Source organism: Dromiciops gliroides, chromosome 5, assembly GCF_019393635.1.
Source record: "Dromiciops gliroides isolate mDroGli1 chromosome 5, mDroGli1.pri, whole genome shotgun sequence".
Taxonomy (NCBI): domain Eukaryota; kingdom Metazoa; phylum Chordata; class Mammalia; order Microbiotheria; family Microbiotheriidae; genus Dromiciops; species Dromiciops gliroides.
Window position 1 is genome coordinate 210,634,473 of NC_057865.1, and position 19,120 is coordinate 210,653,592.

Here is a 19,120-nt window from a genome sequence, read left to right on the forward strand (position 1 = left end):
TCGAAAGGCTGGGCACCCATCATTTAACTAGTTAATTAATGTGATTTGGTCTCTCCTACTGTCCACCTAGTTATTTGGGTCATTTAAAAATATTTCTTATTCCAATTTTAACACCAAATAAAATGAGCATTTCAAATAACAGCAATAATAACATCTAGCATTTATATGTACATAGTGCTTTAAAAATAGTATCTTATTTGATCCGATAGGTGCTATTTTATACTTGAGGAAATTATGTCAAACAGTGAGGCTAAGTGACATGCCCAAAGTAACATAGGTAGTAAGTGTTGAGGCTGGTTTTAAATTCAGGTCTTCCTGATTCCACACGCAGTGCTTTATCCACTATGTGTGTGTTTGTGTGTGTTTTTAAGTGGATGGCAAGTTTGGTTTATTTTCTTATAATTCTGGTAGATGCCAGCAAAAACCAAGTAAATTACATATATAAATTTTACAACAGAACAAAATGCTTTTAGCAAAGTAAGTATAAAGGAAAAATTAAATTGATTGAGTAACATTGGTTAACCTAGCCAATATCCTAACTTTTTGGATGTTAAATTTATTTCTAAAGCCTTGAAAATTTGAACAGAGGTAGAAATAAAGATAAAGTAGCAATTTTTAAAAATTGGGAACATTGCTATTTTATTTTTATATAATGCAATATATTTATGTATGTTTTTATACAAATAATAGAACAGAAAATGAGTATTGTATATGAAAGTGCAGATCTCTTATATACAGCTTGTTGGGTTTTTTAAAGTATGTAATAAATTGGACTTTTTGCTTTCAGAATTGTCCTGCTTGTATTCTGGTATTCCATCTCTTCATTTAAAAAAAAAAAAGATGTGTCAATTCTTCTTCTTCTTTTTTTTTTTTTTTGGTGGGGCAATGGGGGTTAAGTGACTTGCCCATGGTCACACAGCTAGTAAGTGTCAAGTGTCCGAGGCCGGATTTGAACTCAGGTACTCCTGAATCCAGGGCTGGTGCTTTATCCACTGTGCCACCTAGCTGCCCTTCTCTTCCTTTCTTTTTAATTTTTTGCTACTCTGTTCCTTTTTCCCCCCTTTCTTCCTTATTCCATTGTGAGTAGGGGTACAAAGTAACTTTAAAAATGTGCAAAGTTAAAAAAGACAAATTTCTACATTGGCTGTGTCTAAAAATGTGCATCTTGTTCTGCATCTTGAATTTGTCACCTCTTTAATGAGCTGCTAATATACTTAATCATTAGTCCTTTGGAATCATGGTTCATTGCACTGATCAGAGTTTTCAAGTCTTTCAAAGTGTTACCCTATTTTTGTATAAATTGTTCTGCTGGTTCTGCTCACATTCTGAATAAGTTCATACAGCTCTTTCCAACTTTCTCTGAAACCATCTATTTCTTATGGCACAATTACACATTTTATTCGTATACCATATAATAGATGAGTAACCCTTTAATTTTTATTCTTTGTCACTACAAAAAGGACTGCTATCAATATTTTTGTATGTGTTTCCTTTTTGTCTTTCTTTGATCTCTGGGGTATAGGCCTAGAAGTGTCCTGGCTAGGTTAAGTTTCAAGTTACTTTTTAGAATGACTGGACCAATTCATAGTTTTATTAACAGTAAGTTACTATGCCTGCTTTCTCACAACACCTCCAACATTTGTTATGTTCTTTTTCTGTATCTTTACTAATCCTTTAATGTGAGTTTCTCTTATTAGTGATTTGGAACATTTAAATATATGTTTGTTGATAGCCTAGAAAGTTCATATTATTTAAAAATTGAGCACATAAGTAAAAATATTTGCTTAATAGTGTTTTTGTATTTACTATTGGTGACATTTTTTCATAAATGCACATGGTCCAGAGTAGCAGTTTATAAAGAAAACATTGGCATTCTGAATCCTGGAGAGAAAAAAATCATAGTGAGTCATTTTTCCAACCCATATCAACACAGGGAGACAGCTAGAGAGGTCTGAACAAACTGGGGACCAGACTGTAGCAGAGCATACCAGCACCCAATGAGAGCTTGTGAACCAGGACGAGAAGAGGTCCCAGACTCATACCAGGGCATTCCCACATTCATAAGGGCACTATAACAGAGACAGGTTCAAATTGGTAGCTTTGTCACCCCTTACCAATATCTGGGTCACAGATCCAGGATGTACTGAGAGGGAGACCTATACCTATAGGCAGTCTACTCCTTCCCCTCCTATTCCAACCATCTCAGGCCCAGGGAAGTATATTAAGATTGGAGCAAGTTCAGAAAGAAGCAGCAGTGGTATGGCTCACATCCCAGGAATAGAGTGTCATATCAGTTCCATCTGTCAGCCCAGTCTGAAGCCTGAAGAGGAGTAACCAGGACAGGAATCCCAGACCAAAGGGGAGCTTGCAGTTGTCACTCTGAAATAAGAGTTTCCCACCAAACTGACAGGGGCTTAATCTTAAAGTAGTTGGCTGTTACTGACACCAAAAACCAGGTCAGGCACTTAAAGAGCTCAAAACCAAGGGAAGCAACAATCAGATTTGTCCCAAATCAGACCAACTGGGAGTACTGAAAGCTTGCAGGTCCCCAGCCTGAGCTGTCTCTGAGATCCTGGAAATATATAACATTCATTACCCATGAAAACAGCAACAGGACCAGCCCAGACCTTCTCAAACAAAGTGCCCAGAATCCAGTTCCAACATTAAGTTCAAAGTTAAGAAGTAGACTGGAAGAATTAATAAACAAACAAAAAACAGATCCCACCAGTAAAAGCTATTATGACAGGGATAAGAGAGAACCAGAGCTTCCCCCTTCTTCATCCCACAAGCCACCTGTGAAAAACCGGAAACATCCCGTTCACCCATACATAGCTCCAAGCTAATTGGCTTGGTAGCTTTGATCGACAGTACCCACGAGGAAACATCACTTCCTGACACCAAGGAACTGACCTTCCAAGACATTTTGTAACAGGTAGGAAGGCTTGAAAATAGGAGGCTAAGAGTACTTAAGAGTTAAAGTATATACTTAACAGCCAATTTAAAAGTTAAAGAGACAAGCACATGGGAAATGTGCTTACCAGACTGGAAGATCAGAAGATTCAGCTTTCCTCTTCATGGTCAGCCATCTGAATGGTTGGTTTTTGTAATGTGGCTAAAATTCTAGCTATACTGTCTAAAAATCTAATGAGTGGTTGCCAGTAAATTAGAAGCTTTAGCAAGAGTTTAGACTTTTAAGCATTTATTAAGGAATATAAGAATTTGGTGAACAGAGAGAAAGAGGCCTAGATGACTTTATCTCAGGGAGCCAGCATTTCTAGCTCCATTCCCCACGAGGTCCTGACAAAAGAGGGAGCCTCGCCCCTTCTTCGTCCCACAAGCCTCCTGTCTAAACCGGAAACATCAAACGTCACTTCCTGATGCCAAGGAACTGACCTTCCAAGCCACATGGCTTGCCCTCAGACGCCTTCTCCTCATGGCAGAACTTTTCTACAGTATCTTTCCATCAGGGGGCGTCACTCCAATTGTCACAGTTCAAAGGAGGGAAAAGTACATACACATAGTTGAGTATTAAAATACATTTCACTCAACAGGGAAATAAAGAAGAAAGGGGAGAAGATAGAGGAGAAAATTAGAGGGAGAGTAGATTAAGGAAGGGATTTTTCCTAAGTAAAATAAACCCTAAGTGTGTAGGCAAAATGTCTATAGATATTTAGAACTTTTTTTTTGAATAGTAAACTATGGGAATTAGAGAATAGCTGACCAAGTTATGATATATGAATGTGATGGAATTCTATTGTATGAAAGAGGACGATTTTGGAGAAATTTGGGAAGACATATATGAAACTGATTCAGAGTAAAGTAAACAAGCAGAACAATTTATACAATGACAGCTATGGTAAGGCAAACAAATTTGAAAGAATTAGGAACTCCCATTAGTGTAATGACCATAGAAGTCTAATGATGAAATATGCTACCTACCTCCTGATAGAAAAGTGAAGGACTCAGAGCAGAATGAGCATTTTTGTGAGTGAAAATGGCCAGTGTGGAAATTTATTTTGCTTGACTATATCTGTTTATGATGTTTTTATTTTTCTTTTTCAATGTAGAAGGGAAGGGGAAAAAGGTGAATCTTTCTGGATAGAAAAATATAATTAAATAAAACAAAAGCAGATGATGGAAAGTATTAGAAACTCATTATATAAATTACATTCTAATTAATGTTAACAGACAATAGTTTTTCTATCTTGCTTTTTTCGTGTTTTGCTTATTAACATTTTAGTGCTATATAAGTTTTAGTTTTTCAGTCTTATCACTGGTGAATGGGGTAGTAAATTAATATTCTATTTGAACTTATCAGAGAACATTTTGATATAGTAGGTTCCAATCAAGTAAGATATTCCTTAGTTGAATTATAATTGTTGCATATTGTACATCGAAATTCAAATTTTTAATTTAAATATGAATGGTAACTATTCCTTTGGGGGGAGAGTGTGTGTGTGTGTGTGTGTGTGTGTGTGTGTGTGTGTGTGTGTGTGTGTGTTCGTTCTGTAAGAGAGATTTGTGATTATTAAGATATTTGGTAGCAAATTATTTTTCCAGTACATAAGTTTGATCTTATTATTAAGAGCAAAATTGGCATTTTGGGGGTCTAATATCACCTTAGTATTAACCTTTGTCCAATTTCTGGAATAAATGATATGAGAATGTGAAGACTCTGTCCTAATTTCTAGAGTAACTGGCTCTACCTGGAAAGAGGAAAATATACTTAATCACAATTGGAATTCTCTTTTAATGACATTTTAGGTGACACGAATGGAACTGTTAGATTGAGCTTTATTGCTATATTGCCCCTTGGTTTGCAGTAAAAGTAATAACTATATGTATAGTTCTTGGAGAAACATTATGGGAATATATGTTCTAATAGACTATGCTAAACAACAAAGAAAATAAAGGATAAACTGCTTTTATAAGGATAAAAAAGGCAACAGAAAAAGGTGGACATAAAACCACTGCAATATGTAACTATATAATTATATGTTGGTGTAGGACTGTTTGAAGGACAAGATATTTTGGTTTAGCCTAAGAAAACTGTCCAAAGAATACCTTTAGGCAACTCCCAGTGGGAGCTTTTTTCTGACTCATAACTTAAATTCTTTTATTTTTCAAATATACTTATTTTTTGTTATCATGAAAGTATTTTATTATTTTCCAGTTACATGTAAAGATAGTTTTCAACATTTGTTTTCATAAGATTTTTAGTTCCAAATTTTTCTCCCTCTCCCCTCCCCAAGACAGAAAGCAATCTGATATAGGTTATATATGTACAATCACATTAAACATATTTCTGCATTAGTCATATTGTAAAAGAAGAATCAGAACACAAGAGAAAAACAACAAAAAAGTAGAAACAGTATGGTTCAATCTGCATTCAGAATCCACAGTTCTTTTTTTCTGGATGTGGAGAACATTTTCCATCACGAATTCTTTGGAATTGTCTTAGATCATTGCACTGCTGAGAAGAGCCAAGTCTATCACAGCTGATCATCACAGTGTTGCCGTTACTGTGTACAATATTCCCCCGGTTCTGCTCACTTCACTCAGCATCAGTCCACCTAAGTCTTTCCAGGTTTTTCTGAAATCTGCCTGCTCATCATTTCTTACAGCACAATATGTACTTAATTTTTTAAGTCTTGCTAGTAAAATAAAAGTAAAAACAGAAACTTAGCTATTATGGATTACATCCTTTCAAAATAAAGGGCACTGTAGAAATTGTTGATTGTAGAACCAAAGGAGTAAACTTGAGTGAATTACAAGATGAAATACTCACAGATATTGCATGGGTGAAGACTTGGGTAGTTGGATTAATGTTATATTCCCTGAATTCTCTGGTGTTGTTTTAATAATTTGGCTTTTGCTGTTTTAAAATTTTCTAATCATATTTTTTTCCTTCCAGAATTTTATGAAGAAATTCTTTCATTGGCATATAGTTTGACTTGCCAGATGATTTCACCTCAAATGTGGCAGCTGTTAGGTATATTGTTTGAAGTTTTTCAGCAGGATTGCTTTGAATACTTTGCAGGTAAAGCCACTTTTTCCTGCTGCTATTTTGTAATTTAATATTCCTATATATGTAAAGTCCAAACAGCAATTCAAAGAAACAAAACAAAGACAAAAAATATAATTCCTTCTAGTAACTGATCACAAACCCCTCATTTTTTCTGTTGGCAAAAGGTTTGGTGAGCTTTAGAAGTAGTATGTATAGAAGATTATTTCTAAGTCTCCTTCCAAGTTTAAAATGATATGATTCCAAGGAAAGGTAATAATGAGAGGGTATTATCTATGGAAATATTTATTTTCTTGATATTTTATTCTAATGCAGACTTTGACATATCCTTTTTTTTTAGACATGATGCCTCTCCTGCACAATTATGTTACTATAGATACGGTTACTTTATTATCCAATCCTAAGCATTTAGAGATAATTTATACAATGTGTAGAAAGGTAAGAATGCTCTTCCTTATCTTTTGTATTAATTATAGTGTCCAATGTATAATTGATTATCGGCAAATGTGCTCCTTATTAATCTTTCCAAACTTTTCTTCCCCAAATATATTTATTTTAAAATATCCTTAGCATTGGCAATTTATATAGTTCAGTCACATATTCATCAACTTGTAACTTCAAATCATAAGACATTATTTGTTTTCATAATTTGGAAAATTCATATTGATAGTACTTTTTAGTATTTAGAGTGATTTCTTTCATAATAAGCAGGTAGTATTTAAAAGTTAAATATCTTGCGATTCTTAGCAACATAACCAAGTAAAAATCAACTATAACTATCATTGTAGTTTCAAAGTCATGGATGAATTTTTTTCAAAAATTAAGTCTGTCTGAATTGAAAAGAAATGTGATATATAAGTGTTTACAGGGTGAGGCAGAAATTACTAAACAGTTAAAGAACTATGTGTATGGTAAGATGATAAGGTAATGCTAATTTATAAAAGATTGTATCCACATTGTCTCCGGTTGTATAGTTTGTATTTCCACTTGGTTCTCTAGTAGGCTCTTCTTAGAACCATTGCAGCAACTTTTGCTTCTCTGATTATATTCTATGTAAATGTATGTACATATTTTTCATATATGCATGTGTATGCATGCATATATGTGTATAAATTATAGTACAAAATATGCATACACATATATAATACAATGCACTTGCAGATTAGAGATGAGTTTTAATTACTGTAACCATTCTAAATATTCAGGAGACTGAGACTTAACTCTGTAAAGAGGTGTGAATCAAGAGCTATTTATTTAAAATTGCACATAGAACAGTACACTCAAAAATAACCTCTCTACCCTTTTTTTTTCCTCTTTGGGACCTCATCAATGTTCCATGTATTTAGTGATCATCCTTCCATATATGCCTCCCAGATCTCTATCTTCTGTCTTGTATCATAGATCCTGTATCACCTATTGAGGATTTCAAAATATATATCTCCAGTGCATCTAAAACTAAACATATCAAAACCAGAATATATCTTTCCCTGAACTTACTTATTTCTAAGTATTCCTTTTTAGTGACCCAGATTGAACCCTTGGTGTCATCCTTGACTTCTCACTCTCCTTGACCCCATTCATACAATTAGTTGATTCTGTCTTTATAGACTCTCTCATATCTGACACCTTATTGCTAATCACACAGTCAATAAGTTAATTCATATTGTCATTGCCTCTTTTTTGTACTAGTAAAATAGTCTCCAGATTGGTCTCACTGCCTCATCTCTTTCCATTCCAACCTTACCTTCCCTGAAGTGATAACTGCTTAAATGTAGGTCTTAGCCATGTGACTCCTCTGCTTATAAACTACAGTGCCTTATTAGTTTAAGATCAAATATAAACTCTTTCTTCTGGCATTTAAAGTTCTTCTCAATCTGGCTCCTGTCTTCTTTTCCAGCTTATTTTACATTATTCTGCTTCACTCTATCTTCTAACAAGCCTTTTGTTGTTTTTTACACTAAGCATTCCTTCTCCCATCTCTGCCTTTGCACAGGATGTTCCTCTTTCCTGGAATGTACTCTCCCCTCAACTCTGCTTTTTAGTATTCTTTGTTTCCTTCAACACTCTGCCAGCCAACTTTCATTTTCTACATGAAAGTCTTTTTAGACCTCTGGTACTAGTGCCACTCTTCCCCACTCACTGCTTACCTTTATTTTGTATATATTTTTATATACTTTTGTACATGTTGTCTACCCTGATACAATGTAAACTTTTTGAGGACAGAGAGTGTTTTAGTTTTGTTTTTGAATTCTCATTACCTATCATGGTACCAGATACCTGGTAGGTGATTAATAAATACTTGTTGGGGCAGCTAGGTGGCGCAGTGGATAGAGCACTGGCCCTGGAGTCAGCAGTACCTGAGTTCAAATCCGGCCTCAGACACTTAACACTTACTAGCTGTGTGACCCTGGGCAAGTCACTTAACCCCAATTGCCTCACTAAAATAAATAAATAAATAAATAAATTAATTAATACATGCATACATACATACATACTTGTTGATTGATCAGTAATTGAACTGCAAATCAGAAGCCAAGTTCTAGTTCTAATTCTGGGTTTGCAACTAACTAGCTTATGTGACCTGCTCTTTCATCTATGAAATGGATGAGGGTATTAGACTATGTAATTCCGTGATCTCTGTGTTACCCTGAATTCTTTGATCTCTTGGTTATCTTGAATTCTTCTTAGGTTATAGACCTAGCAAGCAAGGAAGGTGAGCAAAAATATTGACTAGAAAGCACAATTGCTTGGAAAAATAAAGCAAACTAAGCTCTGCTACCTTCAATAACCATATTTATATTACTGCTCTGTACAAAAATTTGTTTTTATAACTCATCATTTGTAACTCAAGATAATTGAATTTTAATTAATAATACAGTATATCTTAGAAATGATTCCATAAAAATGATTAAAATAGAAGTTTTGGTGCTAGTCATTTGGAAAATTTGCTTGTATGTCATTTCCTGATCTGTGTGACTAGAGGATTACTATATTTTTCTGGGTTAAGCAGCTGCAATAGAGCATTGGAATGAGAAGACCTGGGTTTGAATCACAGCCTTTTCATGATCAAGGATAAATCATTTAAACCTTTCTAAAACCTAAATTTCCTTATCTAAATAATAAGATTAAGATAATTTGCCCTGCCCACGTCACAGATTTGTTGTGAAAATCAGATCAGATAATGTATATAATTTGCTATATAAAATGTCAATTAATATTTTGTGTGATTATGTAGAATCAAAAAAGAAAAGAAGTACATTTTTTTCCTCCTTCCTTTGGTTGAAAGGTAAACTTTAAAGAGTAGCAAAGCAATGGTTTTAGTTTCAAAGCAAGTTTTAATTGAAATGTCACATTAACTATTGATATGCTAATTTGTAGCAAATAATTATAGGTATTGACTGGAGATGCAGGAGAAGATGCAGAATGTCATGCAGCCAAACTGTTAGAAGTAATTGTTCTTCAGTGCAGAGGAAGAGGAATTGATCAGGTAATTAATGTTATGAAAGCAGCCTTTTTATTGTTTGTATATAAAATCATGCACTTAACAGATATTTGCTTTTTAAAAGTAACAGAAAAGGTGTTCTATGCTTTGGGTCAACTGGTAGCAAATCCTGTTCAATATAGGGTTAAAAACACTTATGGTTATTTTGGAATATTTTATTATACTCTAGTCAGGAAAGGATAGATGAAGAATTGTATAATGCTTTTCAATAGTTATTAATGAAACACTGTAGAGGACATTAAAATATTGATTCTTTTGATCTAGGTTTCTTATAAAAAGTATATATTCTTCATATTCAATATTTTTAGTCTTTACATTCTTCACCTGATCTTTCCTTTATCAGTTTTATCTTAATATCTCATTTTCTAGGTTGAATTGAAAATAGTTCCTATTCTTAACACATCCTTCATGACCACTTTCAAAAACATTCTTGACTTCTTACTTATTGATTGCTCACTTTTTTTTTTTAAGGCATTCAGGGTTAACTGACTTGTTCACAGTGCCACAGCTAGTAAGTGTCTGAGGCTGGATTTGAAGTCAGTTTCCCCTGACTCTAGGGCTGGTCCTCTATCCATGGTGCTACCTCATTGCACCATATTGCTCACTTTTTAAGACATCTTAGATAAACTTCCCAGTTTCAACAAGAGAATTTGATCTGCTATTATTTTTGTTATATGGAATTGCAATGTAACCCTCCATTCACTTTTCCATCTTCCATTGGTTCCTGTATTTCAAATTCCCACAATAAATGCTATTTTTGATTCTCTTTTGAAATTACCTGTTTGACTTGAATTGTGAGCCAGTATTGAAAACTTTTATTAGATCTCATCAAATAAATATTCATTGAGTAAATATTTATTGAGCTTCTTCTGTGTACAAAGTATTTTGCTGGACTCTACAGGAATTAAAGACTTATAAGATAGGTCATGATCTCAGGGGGTTTACAATTTATCTGGAGGGACAAAGGATTTTTAGCAAAGATGACACTGAAAAGTTACACCTGAGACTACCTCTACATAGGAACTCTCCAGCAAGAATTTTTTTAAAAGGCACCAGAAGAAATAGTGATTAATAAAACCAAAAGGAAGCATTAGAATCTTCACATAAGCTAGGATTATTGCTGAAGAAGATGGTGAGAAATCTGTCAGGGCCTGGGAGAGTAGGTACTCAAGCCAATGTGTTCTCTGGCAAATGGGGCCTGAAGAATTAGGAGTGCTATGCAAGAGGCAGGATGCAAGGAGAAGGGACCTGGACCATTCTTGCATATCTGTGGCTCTCCAAGAACTGAGAAGTCAGTTTAATTTTCGATATATTGTCAGAGTTATAGCAGGAGAGGAAGCCAACTCCAAACAGGTGATTACTAAGGGAGATGGAGGTAGTGGAGCACCTCTGTGCCCTGAGGGTCCTCCAAAAGGTGGGAAAACCAGAATGATCTTTGATAGTGCTTGTGTTGTAGTACACAACAGGAAAACATAAGCAGAGAACAGAAAAAGAAGTCTCAGAGCCCTTTGTTAGGCCTGAATCCAGGATGATTTCCTCTGTCATACTTATGGCCTTGAAAGAGTTGTGACAGGGTATAAAACCAGCTTCCAGCTGGTGATTCCTCAAGGAGAGTAACCTCGCCCAACACTCATTTTAGGTTGCTAGAACATGTATGCAGAAATCAGAGATTGATACAGAGGGTGGGGCCTTGTCCTAATTCTACCCTAGCTTATTGCTAGGGTAGAATTAGGACAAGGATTGAAGGAGAGTGGGGACTAAGGGGATCAGGAACCAATTGCTTTATCAAGAACATTGACAAGACAATATTAGTAACCTTCATGCTGCAGAGGAGATAAGACCAGGGCTACCCCCATCCAAGAGAATAAGAAGGTGGTCCTAACACAGTCTCCAAAAAAAAAAAATGAGTTTAGAGACCTGAGTCTAAACACTAAGTACACAGTGAGGAAAATGTAGGTTAAAAGAAGCCTAACAAAATAACTTTATAATAAATAGAGAAAGAGCTATGGAGAAAAAGGGCTTGGTTATAAAAATGCCAAGAATGGATAGAAGAAATAAAGCAAGAAATTTAAAATTAAATTAGAGCTCTTGAGGAAAAAACCAGACGGAGAATTTAGAACATTTAGAACAGAAAGTGGAAGAGAAGTGAACTCCCTGAAAAATAGAATGAGGTCAAAAGAACTCAGATTCTATGATACAACAAGAAATATTAGTACAAAGTGAAAAAGCCCGAAAAAATTGGAAGAACATGTTGGACACCTATTATAGAAAATTCTGACCTGGAAGATAGGGAGAGTGACTTTTAGATAGAGCCTTCCCAGTAATGGAAGGAGAGAAGAGAAGAAGAGAATTTGGGACTCAAAAAATTTAAATATGAATGTTAAAAATTGCTTTGACATGTAATTGGAAAAAGTAAAATATTTTTAAGAGTATAAAATAAAATGGAGACAAAGAATTATTAGACCCTGAAAATTGTGATTACATGCAAAAAACTTGGATGCCATATTTCAAGAAATCATAAAAAACCTCAAGGTACAGAAAGATATACATTTTTGGACACAGTCAATAAGGGGAATTGGTTTTGCTTGATTATGAGATGTATTACAAAGTTGTTGTTTTTTTTCCCCACTCAATTTGTGGATTTGAAGATGTGATGTTACCTTGTCTTTTGGCAAAAGCTAAAAAAAAGATTATCCTTGCTGCATTTAAAATTTTTTTAAATTAATTTTTTGGCGGGGGCAATGAGGGTTAAGTGACTTGCCCAGGGTCACACAACTAGTAAGTGTCAAGTGTCTGAGGCTGGATTTGAACTCAGGTCCTCCTGAATCCAAGGCTGGTGCTTTATCCACTATGCCACCTAGCTGCCCGAAATGAATGACCAAAAAAAAAAAAAAAGAAAGAAAGGAAGAAATGAACAGAAGCAGGGTGCTGGGAAACAGAGACAAGCAGGTAAGGATTGAGTTCATCCCAGGCATAAAGGATTGATGGTGGAAATATCAAGGAGGTGGGAAATTAAGTTATATGTATGAAGAATAGAGAAAGCCCATTTCACTGGATTGCAGAGTGTAGGAGGAAGAATAATGTATAGTAAGTCTAGAAAAATAGGTTGGAGACAGATTACAAGGGCTTTAAAAATTAAACAGAGGAATTTATATTTGATTATAGAGGCAGTAGGAAGCTACTAAAATTTATTGTTATGGTAGTGACCTGGTCAGATTTGGGCTTAAGGAAAATCACTTTGGTAGCATTTTGGAGAATAGATTAATATAGTGAGACTTGAGTGAGGGAGATCAAGGATCTTCAATCAGAATTATCCAGGGCTATATAGTATAAAAAATATGTGGAAGGAGAATTAGAAAGCGAAGGAAAATGCTTATACTGAATAGTGTATTTGTTTTTCAAAGTTAAGTATATTTCCTCTGGGGTGGGGTGTGTGTGTGTGGGTTTAAGCGATGGGGGAATGGAGATTAGTATTATTATCATTATTATTTTGTGGGGCAATGAGGATTAAGTGACTTGCCCAGGGTTACACAATTAGTAATAAGTGTCAAGTGTCTGAGACCGGATTTGAACTCAGGTCCTCCTGAATCCAGGGCTGATCCTTTATCCACTATGTCACCTAGCTGCCCCCATGGAGATTATTTTTTAACAGAATTGATGACTTCCATGTATTTCATTTGAGATAACTACAGTTGGATATGTCTTTGAAATGCAAATACAGTGGACAAAAAGAAAGTAAAAAAAAACTGGGTTGAATAGTTCTAAAGGACTGAAGGATTGATTCAGGACTTAGATACTAAATAGGGTAAGGGAAGAAATTTAATATTTTATGAAATTGGGCTATTCAGAGAGAGGGAGAGGAAATCTCATAAATTTCCCTTTTTTCATATCATGGTAGTAATATTTATAGTAGTAAGTACCCATAACCTCAGGAGGAAGAAAAAGACTGTCCAAATCAAAAAGTATGGTCCAAGAGGAGGTATTCTTAAGCAACAACAATTACTCCTGGCTACTGGGCTGATCACACAAAAAAGAGAGGAGTCAAGTCAGCAAACATTAGTTGCCTACTATTTGGCAGGCACTGTGCTAAATACTGAGAATACAAACATAAGCAAAGACATATAGGCGATAGCCTCATAAAACTTACATTCTACTTAGGGAAGACAACACATAAAGGAAGATGAAAAGTAAGGGGAAGGGGCAGCTAGGTGGTGCAGTGGATAGAGCACCAGCCCTGGAGTCAGGAGGACCTGAGTTCAAATCTGGCCTCAGACACTTAACACTTAACTAGCTGTGTGACCCTGGGAAATTCACTTAACCCCAGTTGCCTCACTAAAAAACAAAAGTAAGGGGAAGAGAAAGGTACCAGTTTGGGGGGGGGGGAGGGTCTTTAGAAAAAGAAGTACAAGGAGTTAGGAATGAAGCTGAGAGAGCAGTGTGCACTTTCTTAAAATGTAATAACTGGGAGGACCTGACCACTTAAAAGAAGGGGTCACAGAGGCAGAAAGATCTTTCAGGGAGAGAAGGCTACGGGGTATAATTGTGGAAGAGCCTGTAATTTATGCCTGAACTGGAAAGGAGGATACAAATTGGATTGTTCCAAGCAATATAAAACATAGATAGCTAATGCTGATTTTTTTTTCAAGAGAAAAAATATAGCAAGATTTGAAGGAAAAAAACCAGCTAACCGTCATAACTGTGACTATGAATAGGATAAACAACAATAAAACAGAGGATTATGATGGATTAGAAAACATCTCAGTTTTCTTTATACAAATAACATACTTGAAACACAAGAATTTACAGTGAATTGAAATAAGGTATAGGAGTCAAAAGAGTAGGAATAGTTATTATCTCAGATAAAGCAACAGTAAAAATAGATATGGTTGAGAGAACAAGCAGGGAAACTACATTATACTTGGAGGCCCTATAGATACTGAAGTTATAAATAATAAATATGTATACTGAATATCATAATCTTAAATTATATTTAAAGGAAAAGATAATTGATTTTTAAAGGGACCCAGATAGAAAGCAGCAATTGAATACTTCATTTTAGATTTAAACAAATCTCACAAATTGATAAACCATAAAGAAATTAAGGATCTGAACATAATATTAGAATAAGTAGTTAGGACAGCCTTTTGGCTATCCTTTTTTTTTTTTTTTTTTTAGTGAGGCAATTGGGGTTAAGTGACTTGCCCAGGGTCACACAGCTAGTAAGTGTTAAGTGTCTGAGGCCGGATTTGAACTCAGGTACTCCTGACTCCAGGGCCGGTGCTCTATCCACTGTGCCACCTAGCTGCCCCCTTGGCTATCCTTTTGAATGGAAAATTTAAGAGAATATATTTATTTTTCAGCATCATAGGTTAACTTTACAAAAAAAAGATCATATATAAAGAAGGTATGAAGAATTCAAATTCAGATATGTAATTAATTGTTTATATTATAATCAGTGAGGGAAATATTGACATGATTCAGACTTCGAGATTTTAATTGTTGTCCTAAAGATTAAATGATGCAGGGGGTGGAGCCAAGATGGCGGCGAGAAGCCAGTAAGCTATCTGAGCTCTTCCAAATTTCCCTTTATGGGAAACAACATTAAATCAAGCCTCTAAACTGATTCTGAAACTACAAAACCTACAAAAAGAAAGAGGATCACAATCTTCCAAACAGAGATAATTTAAAAGACTTCAGGAAAGGTCAGTTTCACTTGGGCTGGGGTGATGGGAGGGAAGCACAGTGCACCTTAGCACAGTGCAGTGTGGAGGGGGTCGGGGCAAGTCAGTCAGGCTTGGTGGGCTAGTGGCACAGTAGGCCAGTGGTGAGATCCACCAGCACTAGCTGAGAGGGCAGGCTGCCAGCTAGGGGGCCACCCACAGGACGGGTGTGACCAGGCCTGACCATCCCAGCGCGCACCCAGGAGTAAACCCAGGGCAGTGAGAAATCCGCAAGCCATAGAGGCCTCAGAGCAGAAAGCCAGTGACACAGTCCCTATCTCCCAGCATAAGAAGCTTGAAACAGTGACCCTGGTGCCCAAGGAGTGAACCTCAACTTTAAAAAAAATAATATGCTGCAATATGAGCAAGAAACAAAAAAGAACTCTCACCATTGAGAGCTTCTGTGTCGATAGGGAAGAGACAAACACAAACTCAGATGAGGACAATACTCTCAAATTGCCTACATATGAAGCCTCAAGAGAAACTCATCTCAAGAACAAAAAGCCTTCTTGGAAGAATAAATGATGTGGGGCAGCTAGGTGGCACAGTGGATAAAGCACTAGCCCTGGATTCAGGAGGACCTGAGTTCAAATCTGGCCTCAGACACTTGACATACTAGCTGTGTGATCTTGGGCAAGTCACTTAACTCTCATTCCCCCCCCCACACACACACACAAAATGGTCCAAACAACAAAAAAAAAGAATAAATGATGCTATTCCCCAATAGAAGAGTGGGCATAAGATGTAAATATTTTCTAAAAGAATTATTGCATTCATATGAGAGACTGTTCAGATCACTAATAATGAGAAAAATACAAGTTAAAACAATTCTGAGGTTTCACCTCATGCCTACCACATGGACAAAGCTTCAAAAAATGATTAGTCAACTAGCATATATTAAGCACCTACTATGTGTCAAGCACTGTGCTAAGCACTGAGGATACAAAGAAAGGCAAAGGAGGCCCTACTCTTAAAGAGCTTACAGTCTAATGGGGAGACATTATACAAACAACTAAGTACAAACAGCATATTGATGGAACAAATAGGTAATCAGCAGAGAGGAGGCCCTTGCATTAAGGGGGATTTGGAAAGCAAAGCCTTCTTCCTGAAAGTAGACACTTTAGCTGAGACTTAAAGGAAGACCAGGGAAGCCAGGATGCAGAGATTAGAAGAGAATTCAAAGGGGCAGCTATGTGGCACAGTGGATAGAGCACTGGTCCTGGATTCAGGAGGACCTGAGTTCAAGGGCCTCAGACATTTGACACTTACTAGCTGTGTGACCCTGGGCAAGTCACTTAACCCTCAAAGAAGAGAGTTCCAGGCATAGAATGGAAGGATACAGAGTACATTATGGAGTGGCATATAAAGTGTGAGAAGACCAAAATGGTAGAGGGGTCAGGTTATGGAGAGCTTTAAGCATAAGTTTTTTGGTTTTGGTTTTGGTTTTGGTTTTGGTTTTTGTGGGGCAGTGAGGGTTAAGTGACTTGCCCAGGGTCACACAGCTAGTAAGTGTCAAGTGTCTGAGGTCAGATTTGAACTCAGGTCCTCCTGAATCCAGGGCAGATGCTTTATCCACTGCACCACCTAGCTGTCCCCTAGCATAAGTTTTAATCGCACAGGATAAAACATGTTTTTTTTAAACAATACGGAAGTTCTTCATCTTAAAATATTTACATTTTCTTCTGTCAGATTGTTTTTTTAAGCATATAAGAAATTTTCCCAGGTTACGAAAAAATTTGATTTCAGTTGCAGATAGTTGTCTTTTTTTCTCCCCTCTTTTTTTTCCTCATCTAAAGTACATATTTTCATTAGTAGTGTTTCATTAAATGTCTTGTTTGGATTAGGCATTCAGAGAGGTAGGTAAAAGACAATAACTGTCAATAAAATTACTTCCTAACACTTTCATGTTGTTAATAAATGAAAGGATTTGTGTTGGAATAGTTTATTATATTCTTTTTCTATACTTCTAAACATCATCTCTCTTGAGGTCCTGTCCCATATCACCTTGTGTATTGGACATTGCCTACTGGATATCTCATAGTCACCTCAAACTGAATTATCTCCAAAAGAATATTTATCATTTCTGCCAGGTTTTCAAAAAGCTATTAGAGATGTGTGACTATAGCTCAGGAGAAAGAGTAGGGGTGGATATATGATGTTTTAGGAATCCTTTGCAAAGAGATGGTCATTGAATCTATGGATGAGATCATCAAGTGAAATGGGTATAGAAGGAAAAGAGCGCTTAGGACAGAACCTTTGGGAACCTTACATTCTGTTAGGGAAAACAACATGTAAATAGTAGGACAGCTAGGTTCCCACTAGTGAGATTAATGAATTTTGTGAAATCATCTCAGGTATTTGAATTCACACTATTAAAAATTTAAATTATGTAAAATATTGTTTTTGTTTCCAGCCCAGTGGAAATATACAGCATGACTTTGAATAATGGGACTCATTAGTCACTTCAGAGGATTTATTATTCACACTAATTGGCACAAGCAGTACATAAAAGATATAGATAGATATCAATGTAGATGTAGACACACAGTGTAAATGAAGTTATCTGAAAGAGAAAGGCACCTTGGCAGCTTAATGGAGGATGGATTAGAGTAGAGAGAGACTTGAGACAACGAAGCCACTCAAAACCATTGCATTAGTCTAATCAAGATGTGATAAGGTATAAACTAGAGTTGTGACTGTATGAGTAGAAGAAAGAGGAATTTTTTATTCATCAGATTTTTATGAAGGTAGAAATGGCAAGATTTGATGACATTGTTTATGTGGCTTGAGAGTGAGGAATCAAATATGGCACTGGTTTTAAGCTTTGGTGACTGGGAGAATGGCAATGCTCTTTCTTGTTGTTTATTTAGAATTTTCTTTTTTTACCAATTACATGTAAAAACAACCTCCAACATACATTTTCAAAACTTTTGTGTTCCTAATTCTCTTCCTTCCCTCTGCTTCCCTCCCCCACCTTTATGAAGGCAAGCAATTCAATATAAGCTATACATGTGTAGTCATGCAAAACATTTCTACATTAGTCAGGTTGTGAAAGAAAATGGATCAAATAACCTCAAGAAAAATAAAGTAAAAAAAATTATGCTTCAATCTGTATTCAAACATCATCAGTTCTTTCTCTGGGAATGGATAGCATCCTTCATAAATCCTTCTCTGGGAATGGATAGCATCCTTCATAAATCCTTCAGAATTGTCCTGTATTATTGGAATGGCAATATTTTTGAAAGTAATAGGGAAGTTCAGAAGTAGGGAAAATTTGTAGGGAAAGATGAACTCTGTTTTAGACATGTTTTTGTTTTAGTTTTAGCCTAAGGGATATCCTATCTGAGATATTCAAAAAGTTATCAGAGATACATGACTAGCTCAGAAGAAAGACTAGCGTTGAATATGTGATAATCTGGGAATCTTTTGCATAGGTATGATAATCAAAACCATGGGAGTTTATAGATCATCAAATGACATAATGTAGAAGGAAAAGAAAAGAGGGTTTTGGATAGAACCTTTGGGGATTTTCATGGTTAGTAGGCAAGACATGGACATAGAGCCATAAAAAATACTTAGAAAAGATGTTTAGATAGCTGTAGGATAGAGCATGGACCATTGTAATAGCCTACATTTTTGTCTCTTTTCCTTTCCATAAATTTACCAAATTGATATTCCTTAAGCTCAGGTCTGACTTTGGCATGCCACTACTCAAAAACACCCAAGAAGTCCCTGTTGACTATCAAATACATGCAACTCTGGCATTTAAAGCCTTTCAAAATTTGTATATGGCACCTCATTTGCAAATATGGGCCACTGGTATGATGGTGATACCCTCAAAAGAAACAGAAAAGTTTGGAAGAGGGCTGAGTT

The 19,120-nt window shown here is 35.9% G+C and overlaps 1 protein-coding gene across 2 annotated transcripts in view; it reads left to right on the plus strand.

Annotated features, from left to right (window-relative positions):
• Positions 1 to 19,120, plus strand: part of IPO8 (importin 8) — a 164,565-nt gene that overhangs the window by 108,433 nt on the left and 37,012 nt on the right. For both annotated transcript variants that reach the window (XM_043968290.1, XM_043968291.1), the window contains 3 exons: positions 5,915 to 6,040; positions 6,366 to 6,463; positions 9,417 to 9,512. In XM_043968290.1, the coding sequence (XP_043824225.1) occupies positions 5,915 to 6,040; positions 6,366 to 6,463; positions 9,417 to 9,512 (320 nt within the window). The remainder of the gene's footprint in view (positions 1 to 5,914; positions 6,041 to 6,365; positions 6,464 to 9,416; positions 9,513 to 19,120) is intronic.